Consider the following 24952-nt stretch of genomic DNA (forward strand, 5'->3'; position numbering starts at 1 on the left):
ACAGTTATAGCACCTATTCCATTTTATCAGTGCCCCCCCTTTTTTCCTTCAAGAATTCTTCAGAGTCATCATAAATCAAATTGAGAACAGTACAAACACTTTCCCCTTTCACAGTATGAGAAACACAGGAGGAAAAAATGTAAGTAACTTTCCCAGAAACACAAATCATTTGAATGGCAAAGAGACTATTTGAATCCACTGTTCCCAAACAAAAATTAAATATGCCTAAGTTAGCAATTTACCAGTTGTGTGACCTTGAACATATAACTCAATCACTTTATGTTTCATTTTTTTCCCTATGGAAATTGGGGATATTAATAACACTTATATCATAACATTGTTGGGAAAGGGTCTGACACAACAGTTGGTGTTCAGCAAATATAGAATGAATAAATGATTAAATGAGATTATATGTATAAAGCTTTTACTAGTGCTTGGCCCATGGTAGATAGTAAATGTTATTTTCTTTTTATTTTAAAGTTTGGTCTGAGCTACCTGCCACTGAATCCATCCCAAATGCAGGACACTTTCACATGCTTTTAAACACATGAGAGCACCTGAATGATTTTAACTTGCCAAAAGCAGGATAAACACTGATCTGTAGGTGCAGGTGTACGGGGGGGTGGGGGGGACGGTACAGTCTTATAGTACTTTACTACGCTTTCTGTTCTCCATGTGCTTTTTGCCTGAACAGGTTCCAAGTTATTTTCCTCTGCAGACCCATTTACAGTCTTCTGGCCTACCTTGGTTAAGCAATAAAACAGAACCAACAAACAAATTCACTGAAGGGGGTCCTTCTTTCCCTGGATCTTCACCAGTGATTCTGTTTATTTCTGTCTCATCCTTTCGCCCTGTGGCTCACTTGCTCACTTGTTTTCTGATTGTCACACTGGATTCCTCTGAAAATAGGATCCCTCGTTACTGAACTCCCTTTACTGAAATTGTTGCCTACTACTTATCCTGATGTCCTTTCTTCCCTTGAATACCTTTAGTTTAAAATGGTTTCTCTATTTGTAGCTGATGCTGATTGATTTTGATCCATGCCAGTCTAAGCATATCTTTGTTGTCCTGCATCTAGCATGGCACAGACTCTGGCTTAGTGTCACTTCAGCCTCACAGTTGTCTAGTCCATAAAGCCTAAATATTTCACAGATGCTCCCAGTGCCTTTTGTTTTACTTTTCTGTGCTTAATTCAAAGTCCAAGTGAAGAAAGGCATTTTATTTTTGAATGACTCTCATCATTTACGAATGAGGTCGCCTGCCTTCAATAGAATGATTTCTGTATATGAGCAAGTACATACAAATATGTGCACTACACATAGGGAGGCCATTTAGCTTTGGATGGAGAGAAATAGTACTGTGAAACTGACCAAACACATGGAGAATGGTTATATAAAATTTCAAAATGTCCATGATCAAAAATGTGCTTGAGTGATCAAAAGTGTGGTGCAATCGTGGGAAAGGAATTGCCTGGGAAAATGAAATTGTGATGTTTGTCTTGTATCAAAACTTCTGTCCAGAAACTCTGTTGCAAGATGTTTAGGAAGTAGCCTAAAAGTTTAAAACTGATATGCAGGGAAGTGGCCATGAAGCTGTGTTCAAGGACATCTCCAAACGTCTCCACCATCTAGTGATTTGGTTTGAAGTATCCACTTTGCTCAGTAGCCCATGAGAAATTCCATTCGTCTACCTCATCCCCTTTGCTTTTCTGCCTCTTGAACAGCAAAATTAGAGATCCCCGTTGTTCTTATTCCCCTATCTATAGTTTATTTTCTGTCTCTGTTGAATATCAAGGAAAACTGTACCCTATCCTTGAAGCTCATTAAATCCTCTCTAAAATTTGACCTTAATTTGAAAATAGTATATTTTCTTTGGTTGTCGGTGCTGCCTTCAGTGGCTCAGTTTATTAGGAGATATATATTTAAAACAACATTCAGTGACCTTTAAAAAAAAATGGGATACAAGCCAATGCTTGCCGAATGAAAACCCCTTGTGGCCTCTGTGGTTTTATGTAAGTGATGTAAGCTTAGCTAATAGAGAATCAGTGAGTTCTAAAACTTGACTAAATGCCATGCCTGTCACTGCTTTTACGAGAATGAGATCATGTTTTCTGCTGTTTCTTATATGGGGGGAGGCAGGGAGGAGAGTGTCGAATTATATGTGATTGCTTCTTTCACCCTTCGAATTCTAAAATTTCACGAGACAGACTTTTTGAAATGAAAAGCATAGAGAAAATTCATAAAATATTACCCTGGATGCAGTGAGGGTTTTGTTAAAACTCTAGCTCAAAAATTGAGGGCGCCGTTAAGTTACAGGTGTAACTGATATTCCCTGCTTAGCTAAAGTAAATCATCTGAGTTTTGCCTTTTTACTTCTCTATGTGCTCTTCTCAGAATTAGGGATGGGCTGGTCCCGAATGACTGACTGTAACTGCTCCGGAGTACCCCGTTCCACATGGTGTGATGGGTGGTGAACAGTGTTTAACTGTCGCTCGTTACTCTTGGAAGTTTTATTGTTCTAGCCAAGTGGCTAAAGAGTGATTGAGGTGACAAAGGGGATGCTTTTTATTTTCAAAATGTAGACTCCAAAATTTAAGTAACACACACTTCACTTGTTGAGAGAAAAGGGAGCATAGGGGTATTTGCTCATAGAGTCGAGTCAGGGCTATTGTTTTTTTCTGCTGTGTGATAAAAGCTGAATTTAAATGATTTCAAAATGAGGGCCAGTGTTTTTCAAGGGGTAAACCTAATAAAAAATAAGAAAAATTTTAAAGAGAGACTTGGACTGAAATTCAGTAATGTAGTTCTTAGGCAGCCTATTTAAGCATTGATTTTGATTTAGATGGTGAGTTTTTTCTACCGCACACCCCTATCCCCAAATGTAAGCTCTATGAAAGCAGGGATTTTTGTCTTTTTTCACTGATGTATTCCCAACTCCTAGAACAGTGTGTCTTGCAAACTAGGCACCCAATAAATACTTGCTAAATGGACAGATGGGTGGATGGGTGGATTGGGTGGATATGGACTTTACCTAACAAACAAACATAACGGCTTTGTTCTGCCAGAAAAATCAAAACACTGATTAGTGAGAATGAGTAACGAAGAAGTTGGTCTAAGGCAGTAATTTCCAACCAGAGAAGATTTTGCCCTTCAGCGACATTTGGCAGTATCTGGAGACATTTTTGGCTGTCACAACTGAGGAATTGTGGTGGTACTGTTAGCATATAGGGGTAGAGGCTAGAGATCCTGCTAAATGTTCTATCATGTGCAGGACGGTCCCCTGTAACAAAGTATTATCTGGTCTAAAATGTCAATGTCTTGGTTTAGAAACCCTGGTTTTAAAGATTTACTATTTATTCCTCTGTGTTTTCCAGATCTTAATCCTTATAAAATATATCCTTATCACACAGATTTGAGAGTGTGTAAGAATCGGCATTGGTGCTTGTTAAAATTTTGATGTCTTGGCTTCATGCTTATGTATTCTGAATTATGTATGCTTTTTGCTTTAAAGTTGAATTTTCTTATATTAATGTGGCTTTATCAGCTACATTTATTTTGATTCATGTTTGCAGGATACATCTATTTTAATTCTTTGCTTTCAACCTTTCTATATCCTTAGGTTTTGGATATATTTCTTATAAATAGCATATGACTCTTCATTTTAAGAAGTTCAGTGTGATAACCTTTGTCTTTAAATTGCAGCATTTAGTTCATCTAAATTTAATGTAGCTGCTGATTTATTTTGGGCTAGCTCAGTATCTTCCTGTATATTTGTAATCTGTTCCACTAACTCTGTGTTCCTTTTTCTCTCATCTCTTCTTTTGGTATGATTGGAAATTTTTGTGATTCCATTTTTAAGAATCTTTGTAAGGCATTTTTATACAGTTTTGTTATTCTTTTAATTTACTACCTTAAAATTAAAAAAATCCTACTTGCTTTATGAAAGTGTATTATTAATTAATACTTACACCCTCCTCTTAGACAATGTAAAAACTACGACATTTTAACTCTATTTGTCCACCTCCATCCTTAGATATTTTGTGTGTACTATAATTTTGCATTTTAAATACAATTATATTTTAAATATAATTTTTTATTTTAAAAGGTTTTATTATTATTTTACACAGATAGTATTCATTTAGATTTATCTGCAGTTTTCACATTCTTGTTGTTATTCGTTTCTTCCCATATCTCCAGTCTTCCTTTTGGGATTCTATATTTGTTTCCAGCTCAAATCACATTTTTTTTAGTTCTCTTTGAGAATGAGCCTACCTGTGGTTCAGTTTCACAGTTTTTGTTTGAGTTAAACTATCTTTCTTTGAACTTTATTTTTGAAGAATAAATTTTACTGGGTATAGAATTTTAAATTGACAGTATTATATTTCACTACTTTCAAAACTTTGTTCCATCGTCTTCTAGCTTCTGTTGTTGCTGTTGAGAGGTCTGGGAGAAGTATAGTTTGTTGCTCCTCCTTAGGTAACCTATTTTTCTTTTCCTGGCAACTTTAAACATTTCCTCATTGTCTTTCATATTCTGCATTTCAAATATGATGTGTCTAGATGTAAACTTCATTTTATTTTATTGGGCTTCTTAGATATGTAAATTAATGTCTTTCATTGTTTTTTGAAAAATTCTTAGTCATTGTCTTTTTCAGTATTGCTTCTACCTCCCCCTTCTTTTGCAACTCTAATTTGCTATATGTTACAGCTTCTCACTGTATCTCTTGTCTTACCCTTCCCTCCCCCACTGTTTTCTCTCCTTTTGTCTCTCTCTGCTTCATTCTAGATATTTCCTCCTGATATATTTTACAATGGAATAATTTATTCTTTGGCTGTGTCTGATGTATTTTTAAACCCATCCATTAGGTTATTTCTTTCAGTTTTATTCAGTGGTACAATTTTTGGTTGGTCCTTTTTCATATCTACCATGTTACTTTTTTTTCTTTTTAAAGGGGGGCTTGAATTCATGACCCTGAGGTCAAGATCTGAGCTGAGATCAAGAGTTGGATGCTCAACTGACTGAGCCACCTAGGTGGTGCTACCATCTTACTTTTTTTTTTTTAAAGGTTTTATTTATTTATTTGACAGAGAGAGTGAGAGAGCACAAGTAGGGAGAGCGGCAGAGGGAGAGGGAGAAGCAGACTCCCCACTGAGGAGGGAGCCCGATGTGGGGCTCAATCCCAGGACCCTGAGATCATGACCTGAGCCGAAGGCAGACGCCCAACTAACTGAGTCACCCAGGCGCCCCCATGTTACTTTTTATATTTTTCAGTAATCTACTGAAAATTTTAAGCTTGGTTTTTATTTCCTGGAACATGTTAAGTATAGTTGTTTTAATGTTGGAGTCTGATAAATTCCATATTGGGAAGTACTTTTGGGTTGATTTCTGTTGTCTGTTGTTTGTGCAGTTTAATTTACCTGTATCAGTCAGAGTTCTCCAGAGAAATGCTATTCAACCCAGTGCACCATCTTTTCTTTTTATGTGCTTAGTGATATATATAGATGAATATTCTCTCTCTCTCTGTATATAAATGCGCACACATATATGTATATATATTGAACACATGTATTTATTGAAGTGTAGTTGACACACAATATTAATTGCAGGTGTACAACATAGTGATATTATAACTGTATAATGCTATAATGCTTGGTTATATTTGATTATATTCAGGACATTGTATTTGAAAAACTATTTTTGAGAATAACTTGAGGCCTCAGATGATGTAACTTCCTAGAGACATTTTCATTTTCTTCTGCCATTTTGACAGTGATGTAATGGCACCCTTTAGTACAATGGAAATAAGAATATGGTTTCACTTTAGTTTCAATGCTTAAGAGACACCCAGAATAGTCAAAGTTGGACTGCTATCTGTGTGGGGTGGATATTTTTTTATTTATCTTTATTCCTAGGTGAAAATTTCTTTCTGGTCTCAGGGGAAAAAGTGTGAGACTTCTTTCTCAGGAGAAAAAATGTGAGACTCAAATCTTTGGATATCCATGTGCTCCTAGATCCTGTCTTGGTTTTTTTGTTGGTTTTTTCTGTTCTTTGATGCATTGAAGATTTCTGAGATATATTTATGTTTATTGAGATATTTCGTCTGAATTACCTTTTTTTCCATTACTGGATTTGGAAGTTTTTGATAGATTTCATTAAGAGAGTGAGAAAACTTGAGTGACTTCATTCCAAAAAACGCAGTTACCTTCTTCAACAGCCAGTGCATTTCCTTTTCTTTAATGATCACTTCTGCTTGTTTCTAGGACTCTTCTGCAGGTATCAGAATATGAAGTAGCAAAGTACTCTAACTTTGACTCACTCAAACCATTCTCTTGCTGTTAAATAGATACTAGATCTGGTTCTCTGGTTAAGAGGTATGTATGGTCTCCTTATTTCCTCCCTTCCTGAGGAAATAGTCTTCCCTCCTCTCTGCATGCCTGGTTCTTCTATATCGTTATAGGTCTCAGATCAGGTATCAACTTCTCAGGAAAGCTTTCCCTGGATACCCAAAGTAGCCATCTCATTACTCTATTATCTCAATTCTTAAAATTTTCTTTATGGGACTGTTATAAATGTATGTTTATTTGTTCACCTGCTTATTGTATGTCTTTATCCACGATCCATTCTTCTATGTCCAAGGGAATATAAATTCCCATGAAAGCAGGATGCTTGTCTGTTTATTCATTACTGTGTTCTTATTTAGTACCCTGAATATATCATGCTAGTCCTTTCTGGCCTGCCAGGTCTCTGCAAATAGGTCTGCTGCCAGTCTAATATTTCTACCCTTGTAGGTTACAGACCTCTTGTCCCGAGCTGCTTTCAGGATTTTCTCTTTGTCTCTGAGATTTGCAGGCTTCACTATTTTATGTCAAAGTGTTGACCTATTTTTATTGGTTTTGAGGGAGGTTCTCTGTGCCTCCTGGACTTGAATGCCCGTTTCCTTCCCCAGATTAGGGAAGTTCTCAGCTGTAATTTGTTCCAATATACCTTCTGCTCCTCTCTCTCTTTCCTCTTCTTCTGATATCCCAATTATTCTAATGTTTCACTTTATGGTATCACCTATCTCTCAAATTCTCCCCTTGTGATCCAGTAGTTGTTTCTCTCTCTTTTTCTCAGCTTCTTTATTTTCCATCATTTGGTCTTCTATATCACTAATTCACTCTTCTGCCTCATTTATCCTAGCAGTTAGAGCCTCCATTTTTGATTGCATGTCATTAATAGCCTATTTGATTTTGACTTGATTAGATTTTAGTTCTTTCATTTCTCCAGAAAGGGATTCTCTAGAATCTTCTATGTTTTTTTCAAGCCCAACTAGTGTCTTTATAATCGTTATTCTGAACTCTAGTTGTGACATTTTACTAATATCCATACTGATAAAGTCCCTGGCAGTCAGTACTACCTCTTTTCTCTTTTTTGAGGTGTCATTCTTGTTGATGTGGGTGTCCTGCAAAAGCAAGGACCCTTTGTCATGGAGCAAACACACATACCTGGCCCAGGAGTCTGAGAAGCTGAAGGATCCCAGCAAGGTGGAGGTGTGGTAGGCCTGTTGCTGTACACCCAGGAGGTGAGCCAGCAGATAACCCCATTACTATGTTCTTAGTGCCTAGAGGAGTGCTTCGCAGATGGTAATGTAAGCTTTTATTTCATGACCCCGAGATCAAGAGTTGCGCGCTCTACCGACTGAGCCAGCCAGGCACCCCTGAGAAGTTAGTTTGAGAATCCTCATCTTTTTCATATTTTTGAACTCTAATTTTATTTGCCACAATTTATAAGTCTTCTATCATAAGCCACCTGAAGTTCTTGGAAGATAATTGGTAATATATTAAAATACAAACCAAAACAAAAATAAAAACCTAAGCCCTGGCTGAGTAGGTATCCCAGGAGACTTCCAAAGTTCCCTATATTAAGTTACAGGGCATTTAACATTTTATTTATAATCAGCAGTGAGGGTAGGAGGGAAGGGGGTCACTTTTCTCATTATTTATAAGACTTTTATGAGGCAAGGATCAAATAAATTTATAGAAAACTACTCACTGTATAAATCTTAGTTTTCTCTCTCACTTATTTTTCCCTCTAAGTGCCCATATGCAAAAAATCACAATAGTGTGCAGAGAAGATATAATGGGGAGATAGGTATGTATAGTGATTAGTGACAGTAAGGACTCAAGGTTCTGGAACATAATGAGGGGGATACACTTCTTGATACACTTGTGTATCAAGAAGACAACTACCCCGAGGTGTCAGGGAACTCAGCCCAGGAAGTGGTTCTTTCTTTTGTTAGTACCAGGGCAACTTCCCTTTAGGAAGTTCTGGCAAGAAACTTCCCTGGACTAGATAGAGTCTGAGGGGAAGAACCAGCAGGGGTTGGCAAAGGCCATCATAGGAGGGATGCTCTTCCATTTGTGAATGTATTGTTATATTGTTAGTAAGGGTTTTGTCTACCTGGGTCACAGATGCTTGCTGGAAACAGTATTATGCTAAGGAAGATATATAAAAGTTACTATGTAAAAACAAAATGTGATAACTAATATTCTTTGAAAACTGTGTGTTTGGTTTTGTGTTAAGCATTTTAGAAACATCATCTTATTTAATCCTCATTATAGGTCTGTGAGATGGGTACTATTGCAATTCCCATTTTACAGATGAGAAAACTGAGGCTGTGGAAGGAGATTAATGCACCTATAACAGAGCTGAAATTCAAACCTAGGCCACTTCAAAGTCCAAATATTCTTAATTACTGGTAGTCATTTATATAAATATACCATGCTTGATTATCATAGATTGCTTCTATTTGTCAAGATTGTATATTCTTTTGATTTTTGTGGACGGCGTGGCTGAGTTGAACTAGCCAGAGAAAGGATTGACCTCTGAACCCTCTACCCGTGCTGCGTAGCCTGCTATACTCCTATAGGCTCTGGCTAACTTTAGAAAATTCAAGTCAAGACCCCTGGAAATGTGTTCTTTAGGAGAACTAAAAGCATAGTTTCATTTGAGATGAGGAGTGGAGATTAGCAGTTAACTCTGCAAGCTCTTGCTTTTTGTGCCTAGTAATTAGGAGGAACAATTGGTAATATCTGAAGTCCCTCTACAAAAGGAACCTCTAACCTTACTATTGAGGGAAAGAAAACATACTGGGGTTGGAGCATATTTTTATTTATTTATTTATTTATTTATATATATTTTTAAGATTTTGTTTATTCATTTGAGACACAGAGATACAGAGAGAGAGAGAGAGAGCATGAGCAGGGGGAGAGCAGAGGGAGAGGGAGAAGCAGGCTCCCTGCTGAGCCAGGAGCCTGATGTGGGGCTTGATCCCAGGGCCCTGGGATCATGACCTGAGCCGAAGGCAGACGCTTAACCATCTGAGCCACCCAGGTGCCCTGGAACATATTTTTAGATATCATGTGGGAGAGTCTGTTGCTGGCATTCCTGGATTAAAGGGGGGAACTATCAAAGAAACTGCAGGTGTGACTTCCTAGGAGGGTAGACTAAAGAGAAAGCAGAGCTATAAATCAAGAAAATAATTCCAGACCGAAGACACTGGATTTGTTGAAGGCTTAAGGCAGCTAAGCGGTGCAGTGGTTACCAGGGAACCCACTCACAGGTGGGGAGACAGTAGGTGACATCGAGGAAGGTTGAGTGTGTCACTGTGGGGACACTTGATATTACAGTTCTTTGTTTCAGAGTATAAACATTTTGCTTTTAATAATACAAATAATGCTGGCTGCTGTGATAACTGACTGAGCTGGCAAGCGTAAGACGTCAGAAACCTAGTTAGTGCTTTATATATTACATTAGTCCTGACTCCTGTCTTTGCTTTTCACCAGCAAAGCACAAGCACGTGCCCCCGCCCACACTATGACAGTGGTGTTGGATTGCCACCATGATGTGAAGGCTTTAGAGATGTGATGCCAGATGTCATTGCTGCTTCCTCCCCTACTTTTGTCCTAGGTTATCCCTTACAGATCTACGTGCCCCCCTGGGCAATCTGACCCAGACAATGAGAGAATGAATGTGGGGAGGTGGATGGGGGAATACTAAATGGAAAAAATATATAACCTATGTGTACCTGAGGGGGTATTGTTAGAAATCTAATTAATGCTAGCAATTTTTTCAACTTTATGGCAGGAAGAACAGTTATAATGTATGCTTATGGATCAAATATACACTCTGTAAAGCAAGAACAAAATAAAGTGAAACAAGCATGTAGCTTGCATTTAATATGGAAGAGGCCATTTTATGAAATTATTTTACAGCACTCCCATGTAATTTTTATTCAGGTATTCAGTGTTTTGGAGTACAAGTTCCACTGAATGTCGCCTGGGGAATAAGTAGAGTCAGTCCAGCACTAACTGTCCTCATATAAAAAGAACAAGAGGATTTATGCGTCTTTGGAGTAAGCCCAGGACTGCCAACCAGGCGCTGTCTTTCAATAAAAGCTCTGCCCCTGCCCATTTTCATAGACACAGAGCTGGTTATAAATTCTCCTGTTCTCTTTTCTCCACCTACACCCTGGTGATCATGCCTGATTTGCTTGCTGAATAGCCACCATTTTTAGTTACTGGTTTGCCCCACCCTTGTTGAGCTACATGTGATCCTTGTTCAAAAATTTAGAGATTTGGGAAGTGGAGAAAGCAAGAGGAGGGCACCATGCTGAAGACTCAGAGTCCCACAGAAACAGCAAAGTAAGGACAGCCCCTAGGGAGAGAAGTCTGGGTAACTCATGTAAGTGTTTTCAGCATGAATAGACAAGGAAGTGAGATGGGAAGGAGATACCCAGTGGTGTTAAATGTTTGACAACTAGCTCTCTTTGTGGCATCCACCAAGTTCTGTGGGGTAAATACTCCCACAGCCTGTATCAGGTTCCCAACATGATATCACTGGAAGCCAGGTTGAACATTGATGCTCATAATTGGCTTTCCTGATCTGGTACCAGTCAGCAAATCAATGGCAGTAAACCTTGGCACCACTGGTATAGAATTTAAAGAGATTATATGTCTTTCTTTTGTGCCAGAGATTCTTAATATATTAGCTTTGTTATTTACATCTATTCTTGGGTAGAGATCCTTCAATTCCCTTAGTCTCATTTCCTTACTATTAATTCATTTATTATATATATTTACATATTTTTTATATGCCAGGAACTATTGTTCTAGGCATTCTGGATACAGAGGCGAATAAAATAAACTCTGTACCCTCTTGAATCTTATATTCTAGAGGGGAAGACATAATAAGCAAATACACAAAAAATATAATTTTAGGTAGTTCATGAAGAAAGCACACAGGGCATTATAAGCCCAGAAGGGGAGATTTTATGGATTATTTTTTTGTGCACTGCTCTATTCTCAGTGCTTACACCACTGCAAGAACAAATCAGCATAAAGGAGGGTCTGCTACTCTAAGTGCGGCTGACATGTGATCAGAGAGACTGGAATGATATAGAAGAATCCATGTGGCAGGTGCTGCTGGGAAGCTGGTTGAAGGCTCCATCTCAAACCCTCTTCTCTTGAACTACTTTTGCAGGGAGTGACCATGTATCACAGTTCTGGCCAGAGAAAAATAAATGGAAATCTTTTGGGTGGGGTTTCTGGAAAAACTTTTATTATTATTATTTTATTATTAACTAATGTTAATAGTTGTCAGGAGATACTTCTTCAAAGCTTCCAACACTTATATTTGAAAACAGAAAGCAACACAATGCTTAGAAAAAATCTAGCATTTTATGAGTATTCTTTTTGTCTACAAACTTCAGTATACAAGCAAATTGTTGAAGAGTCAGTTGATTGAGTTTTCTAAAGCAAAGGAACATGTGAACATGTATGTGTGAACATGTGTAATAAAAAAATAAATAACAGTAGTGAATGCTCTAAGCAGCCTAACCAAGAGAGGATATATGAAAAAAAGAATTTGGGTTTTAAGTTCCTGTAGCTGAACCTGTGTTTCTCAACTTTTTTCATTATTGTCCCCCTTCCGCCAGAAGCTTTTTAGACATTTTTTCCCCTAATAACTTGTCCCCCACCCCATTACATTTTAGCACTGGAGAGAAACTGTACATATGTTTATATTGTCAGGTAGGATTGAGTTTTGGAGGGCCACGAGCCATTGTAATAATATCTAAGATTGTTTTGCCTCCTCCGTTAACCAATTTTCATTTCCTTGAGGATCATATCAGCCCTCACTATTGAAATGCATGAGCCGAACCAGCACAGAATTTGAAAAAATATTTCTTACAGTCTTCCTTTTATACCTCATGGGCCAGATATGTGGGAGAGTTTTTAGACTTCTGAGAGAATCTTAGAATCAGCACAGATGTTGAGATAGCTTGCTTGAAATCCTTGAAATACTTTTAGTCCTGGGAAAATTTTATCCACTTTGGGAAGCTGTATTTTCAGTCTTTCAACCCAGTACAGAAAGAGTCTATATCCTGTTGCCATTCCCAAATGCATCTTCTGAAAGTTTGCAGATCAGAAATCAGAATTAGGGTGATGTGAGTTTGATCATTTTGGGAAAAAAAATTGGGAATTTGTTTTCACTGTGAATTATTTGGAAAATAGAGATAAACAAAAAGAAAAAAAGCAAAATTACCCACAATCTAAGCATGCTGGGCTGGGGGAGGGGGGAATGCTCATACCTTAACATGTTGGTTTATTTTTTTCCTATTCTTCCAGGTTTTTTTTAAGGTCTATGTATGCATGTGTGTATGTGCAGATATAGATTTTTGTAAAAAAAAAAAAAGGAATATTCATACATGCTAATGTGTTAGTATTATTAGTATTACTTGTACATATTAGTGTATTATTCATACGTACATGTTTTATAATATGCCTTTTCAACTTCTATTGTAAACATTTCCCCATTGCTTGAAGTATTTTCCTATCTATTTCTTTCTTCTTCCCCCCCCATTGGGTATCTAGATTTATTGTGGAAATTTGACTTAATTATTGAATATTCTTTTATCTAGGTCAATTTGTGCTAACTTTTAAAAAATTATAGTTGACATTAACTTTAGGTGTACAATGTTACATTAGTTTCAGGTGTATGACATAGTCATTCGATGCTACCTCTCTATTTCTAGTGGGTGGGTGCATCATATTGATATTGTTTATATTTAAGCAGTCTCCTGTTTTTTGACAGGTAGGAGATTTCAAACTTCTTGCCACAATTAAAATGCTTCAATGAATGTCATTGTAACTAATCTTTGTACATACCGTTAGTTACTCCCTCAGGAAAGATTCATTGAAATGTAATTGCTAGATCCAAATTATGCATACTTTTACTGCTTTGATAAATGTTGTCAAATTTTGCTTCAGAAAGCTTGACATTTTCAAGTTTTAAAACTGGTTCTTATTCTTGCTTTACCTAGGCAGTATTTCACATATCTCTTTAAAAATATTAATTATACTAATTACTTTAGAGTCCTGTCCTATTAGCTCTGTTTCTTCTGATATAAGTTCTTGCCTCTATTATTTCTAAGGTATTGACACTCAGTGATTTTCAGGTCATTTTATTTTTAAACTTTCATCTTAGTTTTGAATTTGGGACACTGGAGATTTCCTGAAAGCTGGCAGCTGTCTTTGCCGTTCACTTTATGGGAGAAGATAAAGTTCTTACAGGAGTTTGTGTTGGTCAGTGACAGTAGAGAAATGGTTGAGAATATATTCCAGCAGGTGTAATGCATTCTGATAGCTGCTCATTCTTCCCCGGTGTTGCCAGCCACTCAGGGTCCCTCTCACCTTTCTCTATTCAAAGCACTGCTCCTATTAAGTTATAGGTGTGTGGGATTCAGGGAAAGGAGGTATGGAGGTGGGAGGTGGAGTGTGGCCGTGTGATAAGAATGGGTGGATGAATCCATAGTATCTGCCAGCTTCTTAGTTTGGTAATCCTCCTGTCTGTTGTTTCACTACCTGTTCTTTTCTGGAGACCTCTATTACCTCTGTGTACTGTCCCTCCATTCCATTTTTTTTGTGTGTGTAGAAATTTCCCCCTGGGCTTCCATTGCATCCTGGGTTGATACTTCTTTCTCCAGATGATAACTGTTTATAGTTTCTGTTCCTGTGAGAATTTCTCTTCCTGTTTTTAAGTGGCTATTTTTTATTTTAAAAGGTATCTTTGTGTCATTTCTAGGATTTGTCATGGGAGAGGGATATTGCTGATTGTGCTTAGTTTTACCATCTTGAAACTAGAAGTACTTATATCAGTTTGCTAATACATTTGCAGCATGCGGAAATGCCTTTACCCTTGTCTGGTAGCACTTAAATGAAGCAAAGTATTGGGTGAAGAAAAGGAAGACAAAATAATGGCTGATCTTAACAAGCCAGAAGAACAATAAATATAACTTGCCTATTGTAGACAACGGACTACATGTTGGTGTAGTACCTAATTTTTCTAGAATGCTTCAAAGTTTACCACATACTTTATACTTCCTCGTTTGACCTTCACAATTAGTAAGATAGTTATTGTTATATTTATACATGAAGAACAGGCTCAGATACACTAAATGACTTGTGTAAAGAGATTGTGTGGAGGAAATGGATTTGATCCCAGTCCCCAGCCTTTAAGACCATGCTTTCTCTGTTCTGCAACTAAGTATAGATTTAGTTATAGGAAAAGCTTAAAAGAAAGGGTGTTTTAGTTAAAATAACAGTGACTTAAGGGAAGGTAAAGAAAAGCATTCAAGAATTCTTGAAACATTGATATCTAATTTGAGTAAAGGACAACAAAGATATGTGGAGTGGAATTAAAGGTGTTTTACCTTTAGATGCTTTATTTAAAACCACATTGGGACTTGCATGAAAACCAAGGCAGAAGCTACAAACTGGCATTCTTTCTGCATTTCTCATCATGAATCTGGCCACTAAAATTTTAATTTCCTGTCAGAATAAAAAGAACGGAAGACCGAATATCTCACAATTGGTTTTTAAACCATAAACAGCTTTCATAAAATCTTTGAATATCTTTCTTCTGGTTCACTACTCTCAATTGTTGCCTGGTCTGAATAAATTTTAATATGTAATTCTTTAGTTTAAATTGTAGACTATCCCAAGGCAGAGGTTGGGGACTTTGATTTCTTTGTTATTCCCCAAGGAAAGTGCCTTTTATAGTTTGGTTACTGCTGATGACTGCTTTTTATCTGTAACCAGATCTGTGAGGTTTAGAAATATGGATGAAAGAATATCATAAGGTATATGGCTTCCCTATCCAGTGGAGAGGTACTAATTATTACATAATTTGCTTTCAGAAGCCTGAAACTGTTTCTAAAGAGTGAGTATTTGAAAGTCTTAAACAGTTTGAGAGAAGGGGGGAGTAGATTTTTATGTTTTGCAAAGAAGGGTTCGAAGAAAAGCACCCAGGAAGGTTAGTTGGAGTAATTTAGAAACAGTGGAGAGAATTGTTTATCTGCTGAAGGTGGGACAAAAGAATTCTATGACATGTTGAAATTGGCGTGCATGATTTCTTTTGGCTCTTTGGTTACAACATAAATAGAATTTAACTAAAGTTACATAGGGAAGAGTAAGGAGAATCTCATGGGGATTCAAGCAGGAGCTACGGTAAGGTTGCGCAGAGCTCAGAAGTTTGGAGAGAGTGTTCTCAGTTCAGGTTGCTGCTGGGATCTTCAGCAGCATGAGGATGAATTGTTAGGTCATCACACTTGTTGGTATAATGTTGATATGTTGTTATAATGTAGCCATATTCCAAATGTTGCTCTGTTTATACCTTGTTTCTGATCTCCTATAAGATCAGCATACATATAACGTACTGTGGAGTTTGCAGCAACTTGACGTAATAGCTGTTTTATTCCAGCTTCCAGAACTCAGTTGCAAATTATTTCCATGTTTCTTGGTTTAAATTCCCAAAAGAGTATATGATTAGGCAAGTCTGTTGGATCGCATATGATTGGATCAGGCCTATGCTTAGCTTTCTTTGGCTCAGGAGTCAAGCCCCTGTTTAAGTGTCCAAGTAGTAGAATCATACCATGTAAAATCTATAGGTGGCAGGGTCCCTGGGTAGTGGTGGAAGGTGGGGGTTGGAGCAGCATCAGCAGAGTAGGAAAAGCTTGGTGGTCCTAGTATATGTTTAATGGAGCTGAAATTTAAACAAGGCAATTTGATTACCAAGTCTGTCTTCCTAGACCCATGCATATTATATACTGAGTCTTGCACTAGGAATTGGGGATATAATGGTGAGGAACCAGATGGGGTCTCTGCTCTCTTAGAGCTGTAGTATAGTGGGAAAACATATTGATCAACTAATTAACATTATGAATATATAATTACAAACTGAAATCCATCCACTAAAAGGAAGAATCCCTGGTCTATGAGAGAGAGAGCAGTAGTCAACAGGTAGGTTAGGGAAGGCTTCCAGGAGGAAGTAACATAAGCTGAGAGCTGAAGAATAAGTAGGAATCATTTAGGTGAAAGGAAAAGACACATTTCAGACAGAGTAAACAGCATGTGGAAAGGGCTTGGGAAGGAACATGGATGTTCAGGGAACTGGAAATAATTTAGTGTGGCTGGAGCTTAGAGATTGGATGGGAAGAGACCACGGCCAAAGAATATAGGGTATGTGTAAGGATTTTTATCTTTATTTGAAGGGCAACACAAATTTCAAAGGATTTTAGGCAGGGGGTGATATAATCAGATTTGCATTTTGAAAAGATCATTTTGTCTGAAGGGTGGAAGACCTATCGGAGGAGACCAGAGGGAATGTTGGGTACACTTCAGGTAGACTCTTACTGAAGCCAAGTAAAAAAATTATGGTAACTTGGAACTTGGTCTAAGGTGGTAGCAGTAGGAGTGGAAAGACTTGAACAGATTCAAGAGACATTTAAGAGGTAAATTTGGAAATGGTGATGGGTTATAAGCTTTCTATGGTCTAGGATAGAAAATGCTGGAAAAAGACCAACCTTAGGAGAGCAGGTCATGAATTCAATCTTGGACATGGTGAGTTTGACTTGTATTTAAGACATGAAAGTGAAGATTTTGAGTAAGCAATTGGCTATCGGATGTGGAATCAGAGTCATTGGCTTAGAGATTTAATTGAAATTGTGGAAGTGGGTAAAATTGCCTAGGGAAAAGAAAATAAAGTAAAAAGAGAATGTGGTGGGCTCTGTGGAGAACTATTTCATGGTTGGGCAAAGAATGATAGGACAGCAAAGAAAAAGCTGAGTTAATGTTGGCTAGCATGCTGAGTAGAGAAGAATTTCTGGCAACCCCTGAGGGCATTTTGGAAGGTGGTCACTGTGATTCCTGTCTACCCTGCAGTGTGATTCTGCAAATGGGACTTATTTGCTTGAGTGCAGAGATAGGGAAAACTGATGGCAGGGATGACCCAGGGTTAGGTTTTCTTAAACACAGGTAGTAAAAAGACAGAGGGCCAAGAGGATTCAGGTATGTCATATAATTTACCAGACATTTTTTTTAATATAGGAGAATCTTCTAAATTTTAAGTAATTCTGAGAAACACATTTTGTGCATAAATATTTTTTCCTATTTCAAATATTTATTTTGGGCGAATTCCTTCAAGTAGAATTAACAAAGAGAAAGAATGACTTTCAGGCTTTTTGATGACATTGCAAATTTGTTTATAAGCAGATTGCCCTAATCTTGTTTACATTGGGCAGTGGATGTTCTGATGTTTATTTTTATTTTTAAAATTTTTTTCTTTAGATGTTTCTAAGAAGCTACTTTATTTATTTATTTTTACTGAAGTATAATTAACATACAGTGTTATCTTAGTTTTAGGTGTACAATATAATGATTCAGCATTTCTGTACATTACTCAGTGCTCATCATCGTAAGTGGACTCTTACTCCCCTTTATCTATTTTTCCCATCTCCTCACCCACCTCCTAATTTTTATTTTTTGCATTTTGGTTGGCAAAATAAATGTATTCCCCAAATTCTTTGTTTTTGTTACTCTCTTTCAGCTGCTTTGTATCTTGAGGAATTTTCTTTGGTTAAGGTAATTAGCTCATACATGTGAGAAGTCTTTCCATTGTTTTTGCATGTTAATGAAAACTTGTCTGGATTTCGAATCCATGGGTCATCAGATTTTCCTTCTCAAATGGCTAAATGTAAGATTACATTTTTTTCTGAATTTTAGTGGTATGGACAAATCTGAGAGCAGAGTGCTAAAAAGTGGGAAGTGCAAATGATCTGAGGTGAAGAATGTGTGGAAAGAAAGCCAATGTTGCCAGAATGGAGATTGGGTTAGAGAAAGTGAGAGTGAGGGCTAGGGGTCAAAGATGGGATCAAAGATAGTGCAGGGTCCAATCATAAGAGTCCTATAGGCCAGTGTGGGGAGTGAGATGAGAACCACTGGATGATTTTGAGCAAGGGAGTGATATGATCTAATTTACATTGTAAGGCAATCACACTGTTGAGGATGGAGCACTCAGGGCCTGTGGAAAGAGAAGCCTCTTCCTCTGCTGGTTCTCAGGTGGTTCGAAGACAGAAGTGGGGTCTAAAGCAGGGGTGGGGTGGGGATCGTGAGGAGAGACAAACAAGCCCTTGTAGACCAGTTGTTCTTTTTACAGTGATGTTTAAATCAAGAGGCCTGAAGAGGACGCTAGAGCCATTGTCCCATCAGGTTAAGGCCCAGTGTATTGAAGGCAGGAAGGGGCCTGGGCTTGGGGCTTTGGCCACTTCTCCCTGGCCAGAATTGAGGAAGGGGTGTGTGTGTGTTTGGAGCTGGAGAGTTTAGTAATCTCCTTTCCTCTAGTTTTCTCTTGGCCTCCATTCTTCAACTCCTTCTAAGGGTCTTCTTTAGGGACAAGTATCCAACTGATACTGAAGGATCCTGACTTTAGGTCACTTTATGCCTATTTCCACTCCCACTCCCAGAATAGAGTTTTTGGCTTTCTTATGTTCAAATGTTATCATCAGCCTACTCATTATACAATTCTGATTAGATATGAAGTTTATCATATATTTTCTTAAATTTCTCATTGGTTACATATCTTATTTCTGTCCTTTTTAGAATTGTTCATATAATTTTTGAATGCCATAGCCCCACACTTAAGATCTTATCCTCTTTACAAGTTGGGCTTTAGCTTATTTAGAAATTCTAATTCTTGCTAACAGGAACCCATGAGCTTTGGGATGGTCCAAAGAGTCCATGGTAATTTGCTGTTAGCCTACTTATCAGTTCTATTTTAGTCAATATGAAATCTCAGCCTCCTTTTTTCTTGTTTACTTTAACAATGTTCTTGTTAAACCAGACCCTTCTGATCTCCCTTATTACTTCAGTCTGAAGCAACAGAAGGACTTGCTGAATTTATACATTGTTCCTGAGGCCTGGGGCTTTGGAGGAACAGTTACAATTGACCACCTCTGGAGAAAAAGGCCTTTGAAAATTTTGAGTTCTTAGGGAGAGCTGTGTGTGCCTGGGGTTTCTGAGAAGACATTTGTTAATTTACCAGTTATTTACTGGGCATCAGCTGTGTTCTAAGTACTGAATTTAGAGGTTGCATTACATAGGCACTTAAGATGTGGTTCTTAAAGAGACCAAAGCCTGAGAGATGAAGATAGACTTTTCAATAATGATTGTTTCATAGTATTATATATAAAGCCCAGGGAATAGACACGGAAACATTTGGTAGAAGCCGGAGAAGCTTAGGTGGGTAATATTTTCATCTTGAAGAAGAGGTGATCCAGGAATGGGGTGAGTAGAAGGCACAGCATGAGTAATAACTGTGAGATAAGACACAGACCTCTTGTGAGACCCCTAAGTAACTTAGGATGACTGGCGTATAAGGGTGAAGGTTGGGCTTACCAGGATATAGGGTTGGAGAAACTGGCCGAGAAAACCCAATTATGATATACTAGGGCATTTGAGTTTATTCTGTGGACAAAAGAGAACACTGAAAAGTGTTAAGCAGGATTGTATTATGATCAGATTCTCATTTTAAAAGACAACTTTGGCAGCAGAAGTTTGCATGGAGACTAATTTGAGTACTGTTGTAATAATGCATATAAGGTGAGGGCCTTAATCAAGGCAGAGGGTTAGTGGCTGGGGTTGGGAGTAGGAGGAGATTCTGCAGAGGTAGTGAGGAGGTGGGTGGGAGAGCAGGATGGAAATAAAGGAGAGATTCCAGGGGCGCCTGGGTGGTACAGTCGGTTGAGTGTCCAACTCTTGGTTTCGGCTCAGGTCATGATCTCAGGGTGGTGAGATCGAGCCCCGCTTTGGGCTCTGTGCTGAACATGGAGCCTGCTAAAGTTTCTCTCTCTCCCTCTCCCTCTGCCCTTGCTCTCATGCTTTCTCTCTCATTCTCTCTCAAATAAATAAGTAAATCTTAAAAAAAAAAAAAAGGATAGATTCCAGAAATTTTAAGAACGTAGAATTGACAGAGCATGGAAAGAGATTTGATGTCGGTGATGAGGCAAAGGAAGGAGGAAAATGTAGAGGAAACATGAGTTTAGTTTCAAATGTTGGAATTTATGGTGACTGTGGGACTTCCAGCTGGAGATGTTCCATAGATAGCCAGATATTTGAGAGCATTACTCAGGAAGTTCATTTGTAAAGGTGGTCGATACAAACAACTTCAGCACAAAGTTCCTTGAATCCTTGATTTTAATGAGCTTTCCCAGTCTGCACTTCAGCAAACCGCCTCCACGTTCATGTCTGGATTTTACCATCATTTTCACCTGCTCTAAGTTGGAAGAATGAAAGTCTAGTACGGCAGTTTGAGCACTGGTTCCTCCTGTTTTCCAGTTCCCTATTGCTTTACAGCCGTATCTTTTAGGTCAGTGACAATTCATATCCCTTTATTTCTCCTTTTAGTCCTGGTCTGTCAAAACTTTGTACTATTATTTCTTTTTCTATCTAGCCTAGACCATAAAGCCCAAAGCATTTACTTTTTAGTACATGCAGTGCACCCATTCCCTTGCTTTCTGATATATCCATTCTGCAGACTCTCAGTGTTGGATCTGGGACGCTGGGTGCTACATGGAAGCACACAGTGTGTAGACATGGATCACCACAAATGTGTGGATTCCAGTAGGTCCCTCAGCACCTCTGTATGGTATTTTTGCTTGTCTCTGGCCAGGTTTCTCTTCAAAAATCTGTAGTACATTCCAAACTTTCACCTCCTTCTTCCTGCCTCCTTCCACAGTGACGCCTTGCTTCACAATTCAGTTGACAGATGGTCTTACTCTCTATTTTAGAGGCAGAATTGAAGGGAACATGTCTGACTTCTTCAGTGATCCAAGCCCACACCTTCAGACATATCCCTGCCTGCATTTACACTTCCTTTCTTCTGGCCACAGAAGAGGAAATAATTCAAAGATGTTAGTATTCAAAGGTCATTTGTGTTCACCTGATCATTACTATTTCAATTATCCTTTTATCTCCTTTCTATTAATCTCTGTGTTGGCACTTACCTTCTTTGTGCTCAAGTGATCTTCATCTTAAAAAAATAAAACCCCTCATTTTAACCTTCATTTCCCTGAAGCTGCGAATCCCCTCTCCAGATACGACAGATCAGTGAATGTTTATGATTTTTTTCCCTCTGTATCAGAGTTTTCCAACTTGAACACTATTTTGCATCTGATAATTCTTTGTGGGGGCTATCCTGTGTATTGTAGGATGTTTAGCAGCATTCCTGCTCTTTACTATTTAGATGTCAGTAATACTCCCCCATCCCCATTTATGACAACTAAAAATATCTATTATGGGAGTGGGGCAGATTTGTTCCACTTGAGATAAAACTCAAAACTCTTGTTTGAGTAGGCAGGTGCAAAGACTCTGAAAGGCTGTAACAACATTTTATTAAACAGAAGAAAACATAGCTAATTGTGCTACTGGGGTGACGACAATGACTAAAAATATTGTCCTAGTAAGAAGCAAGGCTGACCGGAAACCCAGTAGTGCACATAGAGAGAGGGTATGAAAAAAATGTTGTTCTGGGGAATATTCAGAGTGGACATTGAGAGATTGTGTGACTTCAGGTTATTGAAACTTACCTGCTCGAAACACATGCTAGTGAATTTCATTAATAATGTCCTTTCATGAGGATAACTTCTTTCTGAAATATTTTGTGTAGCAAGTTAGCAAACTGAGTCACTCATTACCACGTATGATGGAAGGGTAGTGATAGGATTCGAAGGAAGAGAAGGATGACCCCTAAAGAGAAATGTATGCCCTTTGAACCATGGTCAAATTTGAAATGAGGTTCATATATGTTAACGATACTCACATATAGCAAGGTATTCAAGTTTGTATCTGTTTGAAAAAGGGCTATGAGTTTTGATATAAATTATGGAGTGTTCTTTAGGACAGAAAGGAAAAAATGATATGCTGGGAGTGCTTTCTTGATTTCAGCACATCCAGCACTGACTTGGGGCTACCACTGGATTCAACTCTCTAGGTTGCTTCCTGATGGTAGACAACATAGGAACTGCCTTAGAAAAGTCAGAATGTCTGTTGTGGGACCAGGAGGCAAGGTGATTCCAACATGGCCTTGAGCCCTGTATTTTATTTCAAAATGTCTAGTGACATGAATACCTGGAAAGGTGTTTTAAATCAATTATTTTAATTTGTTGCATGTTTGCTATGTTTCAAACCCTAAGCTGAAATCAGGGAAATATCTAATTCCTCCATAAGTGTGATGATGCCGGCTCATCCTGGCTCACAGGAACCAATTTTCCACATCTCTTCCCAACTCTGTGTTTGGTGACTGGAATCAGCCGTGGTAGCAGTATTTACACCAACGAATCAAAACATGCCACAGTTCAGGGCTTTTAAAAATGTTTTATTTCCAGAGAACTGTTTTACCAGTGCACCACTGAAGATGGGTCTTATTTTTTCCATTTCACAGCTGAAACTGAGGCTCAGAAAAGTAATTCTCTAAATGAATTTAACTTTGAAAACACATAGGTTCCTGGGAAGCAAGGCATGCTATTAATATGAGCGGATCCCTTATTTTTCTACTAAAATGGTAGACTTAAATGGCAGACAATTGAATTTAGGGTTTCTTCATAGAAGATTAAATATCCTTGTGAAATCTGTTCTCCTTTTTTTATTTTCACTGTGCACAATAGGTTATAGTGAGAACATTTTGATTTTCCTTTGTTTCCCCTACCTTTTTCACTGAACATAAATGGATCATGGTTCAGTCTTTGAGACATGGATTCTGGTGTATATTAGAATGTTATTTTTCATCATACTTGGTTTTCTAACAGATACGTTATTTGCAAAATGTCCCTAGCATTTGGTTAATTAACGGCCCCTTTTCTATTACTAATCAATCCCATTATCCTGAACAAGTTTTCGCAGTTGTCTAGTATGGGGGATGCCACCTGGGACTTGTAAGGTCATTGCCATTCACGCCAGCATGAAAACTCTTAGGCTTCTAACAACTAGAGTACGTCCTGCTGTTAAAATACTAACATGGAATGTAAGTCCTAAATAAGATGTAGCCTCAAAAGTGAAGTTTGTTATTTTATCATGCAATGAAGTTTTTATTTTGTTTTGAAAGTTTCAGAATCTGAAGCTGAAGGAATTCTACTGTGAAGGAAACCCACTGTTCCTGAAGCAGCCGGTTAATGCTGTACAACAGGAGGACGCCTGGAGTCTACAGGTGAAGCCTTATGTCATTTACACAGGTCCTCAAACGAAAGCTGTGATTTATGTTTTAAAGAGTTTTCTGTAAATATTCTTGCAAGCCAGCAAATGATTACTGCAATCCTAGTCCATTGGCAGTGTGGATCCTAGACATAATCTCTTTGACTTGCTTACAGAATCCAATGTAATCCTGATTTCCAGAGTGACCAAATTTGGAGAAATGGAAACATTTTGTTGGATGAAAAGAAAAGAGAGGAATTTGTTTTCACTTTAACCTTCCAAGTATTTTTTCAGTATTATCTAAAGATGTATTTGATTTGTTCTTACCAGGATCTTTGCCTCTTCCATTGTATTTTCACTTGTCCCTATTTCTAGTGGATGAAAGAATATGATCCAGAAATCATGTTGACTTTAGTCAGACAAATTGATGATATTAAAAGATGGAATAGAAAAGCATATTAGAGGACTCTCTTTGTGTGTTTTTTGGTGACAGGTGAATTAAAGATTGTAGATCTTCCCACATTTGAGTATGCATCTCCATTATGCATTTGGACTTCTCAGGTTCTAAGTGCTTAACAGGAATGAACTAATTTAGTCCTCTAATAATCTTAAAAAGGTAGTACCCTTATTGTCCTCCTTTTATAGATAAACTGAGACTCAGATAGGTTAAATAACTTGTCCAAGTTCACAGAGCTAGTAGGTGTTGGGATGATGATGCCAACCTAAGCAGCCGGGCTTCAGATTCCATTTTCAGAAAGCTCCATTGTCTCAGAAAGATGCTGCTGGAAGGTGAGGGAAAAGGAAACAGAGGTGGTCCCTTCCTGGAAGAGGTTCTGATTTATAGAGGGGACTGAATGAGCAGTTAACTCAATGTGGCAGTGGTCTCATTGGGAGCCCTTGTATTCAAGAGTGTTGCCCTGTGGCTGGGATGAAGATGCAGAGTGAGAGAGCAGTATTTCTTTCCTCTTTTTTAAAACTGTAAAGACCCAGGAGCACAAACATTTTACACACACACACACACACACACACACAAATACAGTTGACCCTTGAACAACACAGGGACTAGGAGTGCCAGCCCCATGCAGTTGAAAATCCATGTATAACTTTTGACTCCACCAAAACTTAACTACTAATAGCCTACTGTTGTTGGAAGCCTTACCAATAATATAAATAGTGGATTAACATATTAACACATAACAAATAGGTGTTAATGTACATGTTTTATATACTGTATTCTTACAATAAAGTAAGCTAGAGAAAAGAAAATATTAAGAAAATCATAAAGAAGAAAATACAGTACTATACTATATTGAAAAAATTCATTGTCTTTGGAAACCAGAGGGGCTTAATATCATGAGTTTTTAAAACTTTTGTTTTGTTTTGTTTTGGCACATT

At 37.9% G+C, this 24952-nt stretch overlaps 1 protein-coding gene across 1 annotated transcript in view; it reads left to right on the forward strand.

The window, feature by feature from the left end:
- The window catches only part of LRRC69 (leucine rich repeat containing 69), a 110257-nt gene that overhangs the window by 57171 nt on the left and 28134 nt on the right, over positions 1-24952 (forward strand). The window contains exon 6 of the mRNA XM_032422030.1: positions 23472-23573. Coding sequence (XP_032277921.1) covers positions 23472-23573 — 102 coding nt within the window. The remainder of the gene's footprint in view (positions 1-23471; positions 23574-24952) is intronic.

This window comes from Phoca vitulina, unplaced genomic scaffold (genome assembly GCF_004348235.1).
Source record: "Phoca vitulina isolate PV1807 unplaced genomic scaffold, GSC_HSeal_1.0 scaffold25, whole genome shotgun sequence".
Classification (NCBI taxonomy): Eukaryota; Metazoa; Chordata; class Mammalia; order Carnivora; family Phocidae; genus Phoca; species Phoca vitulina.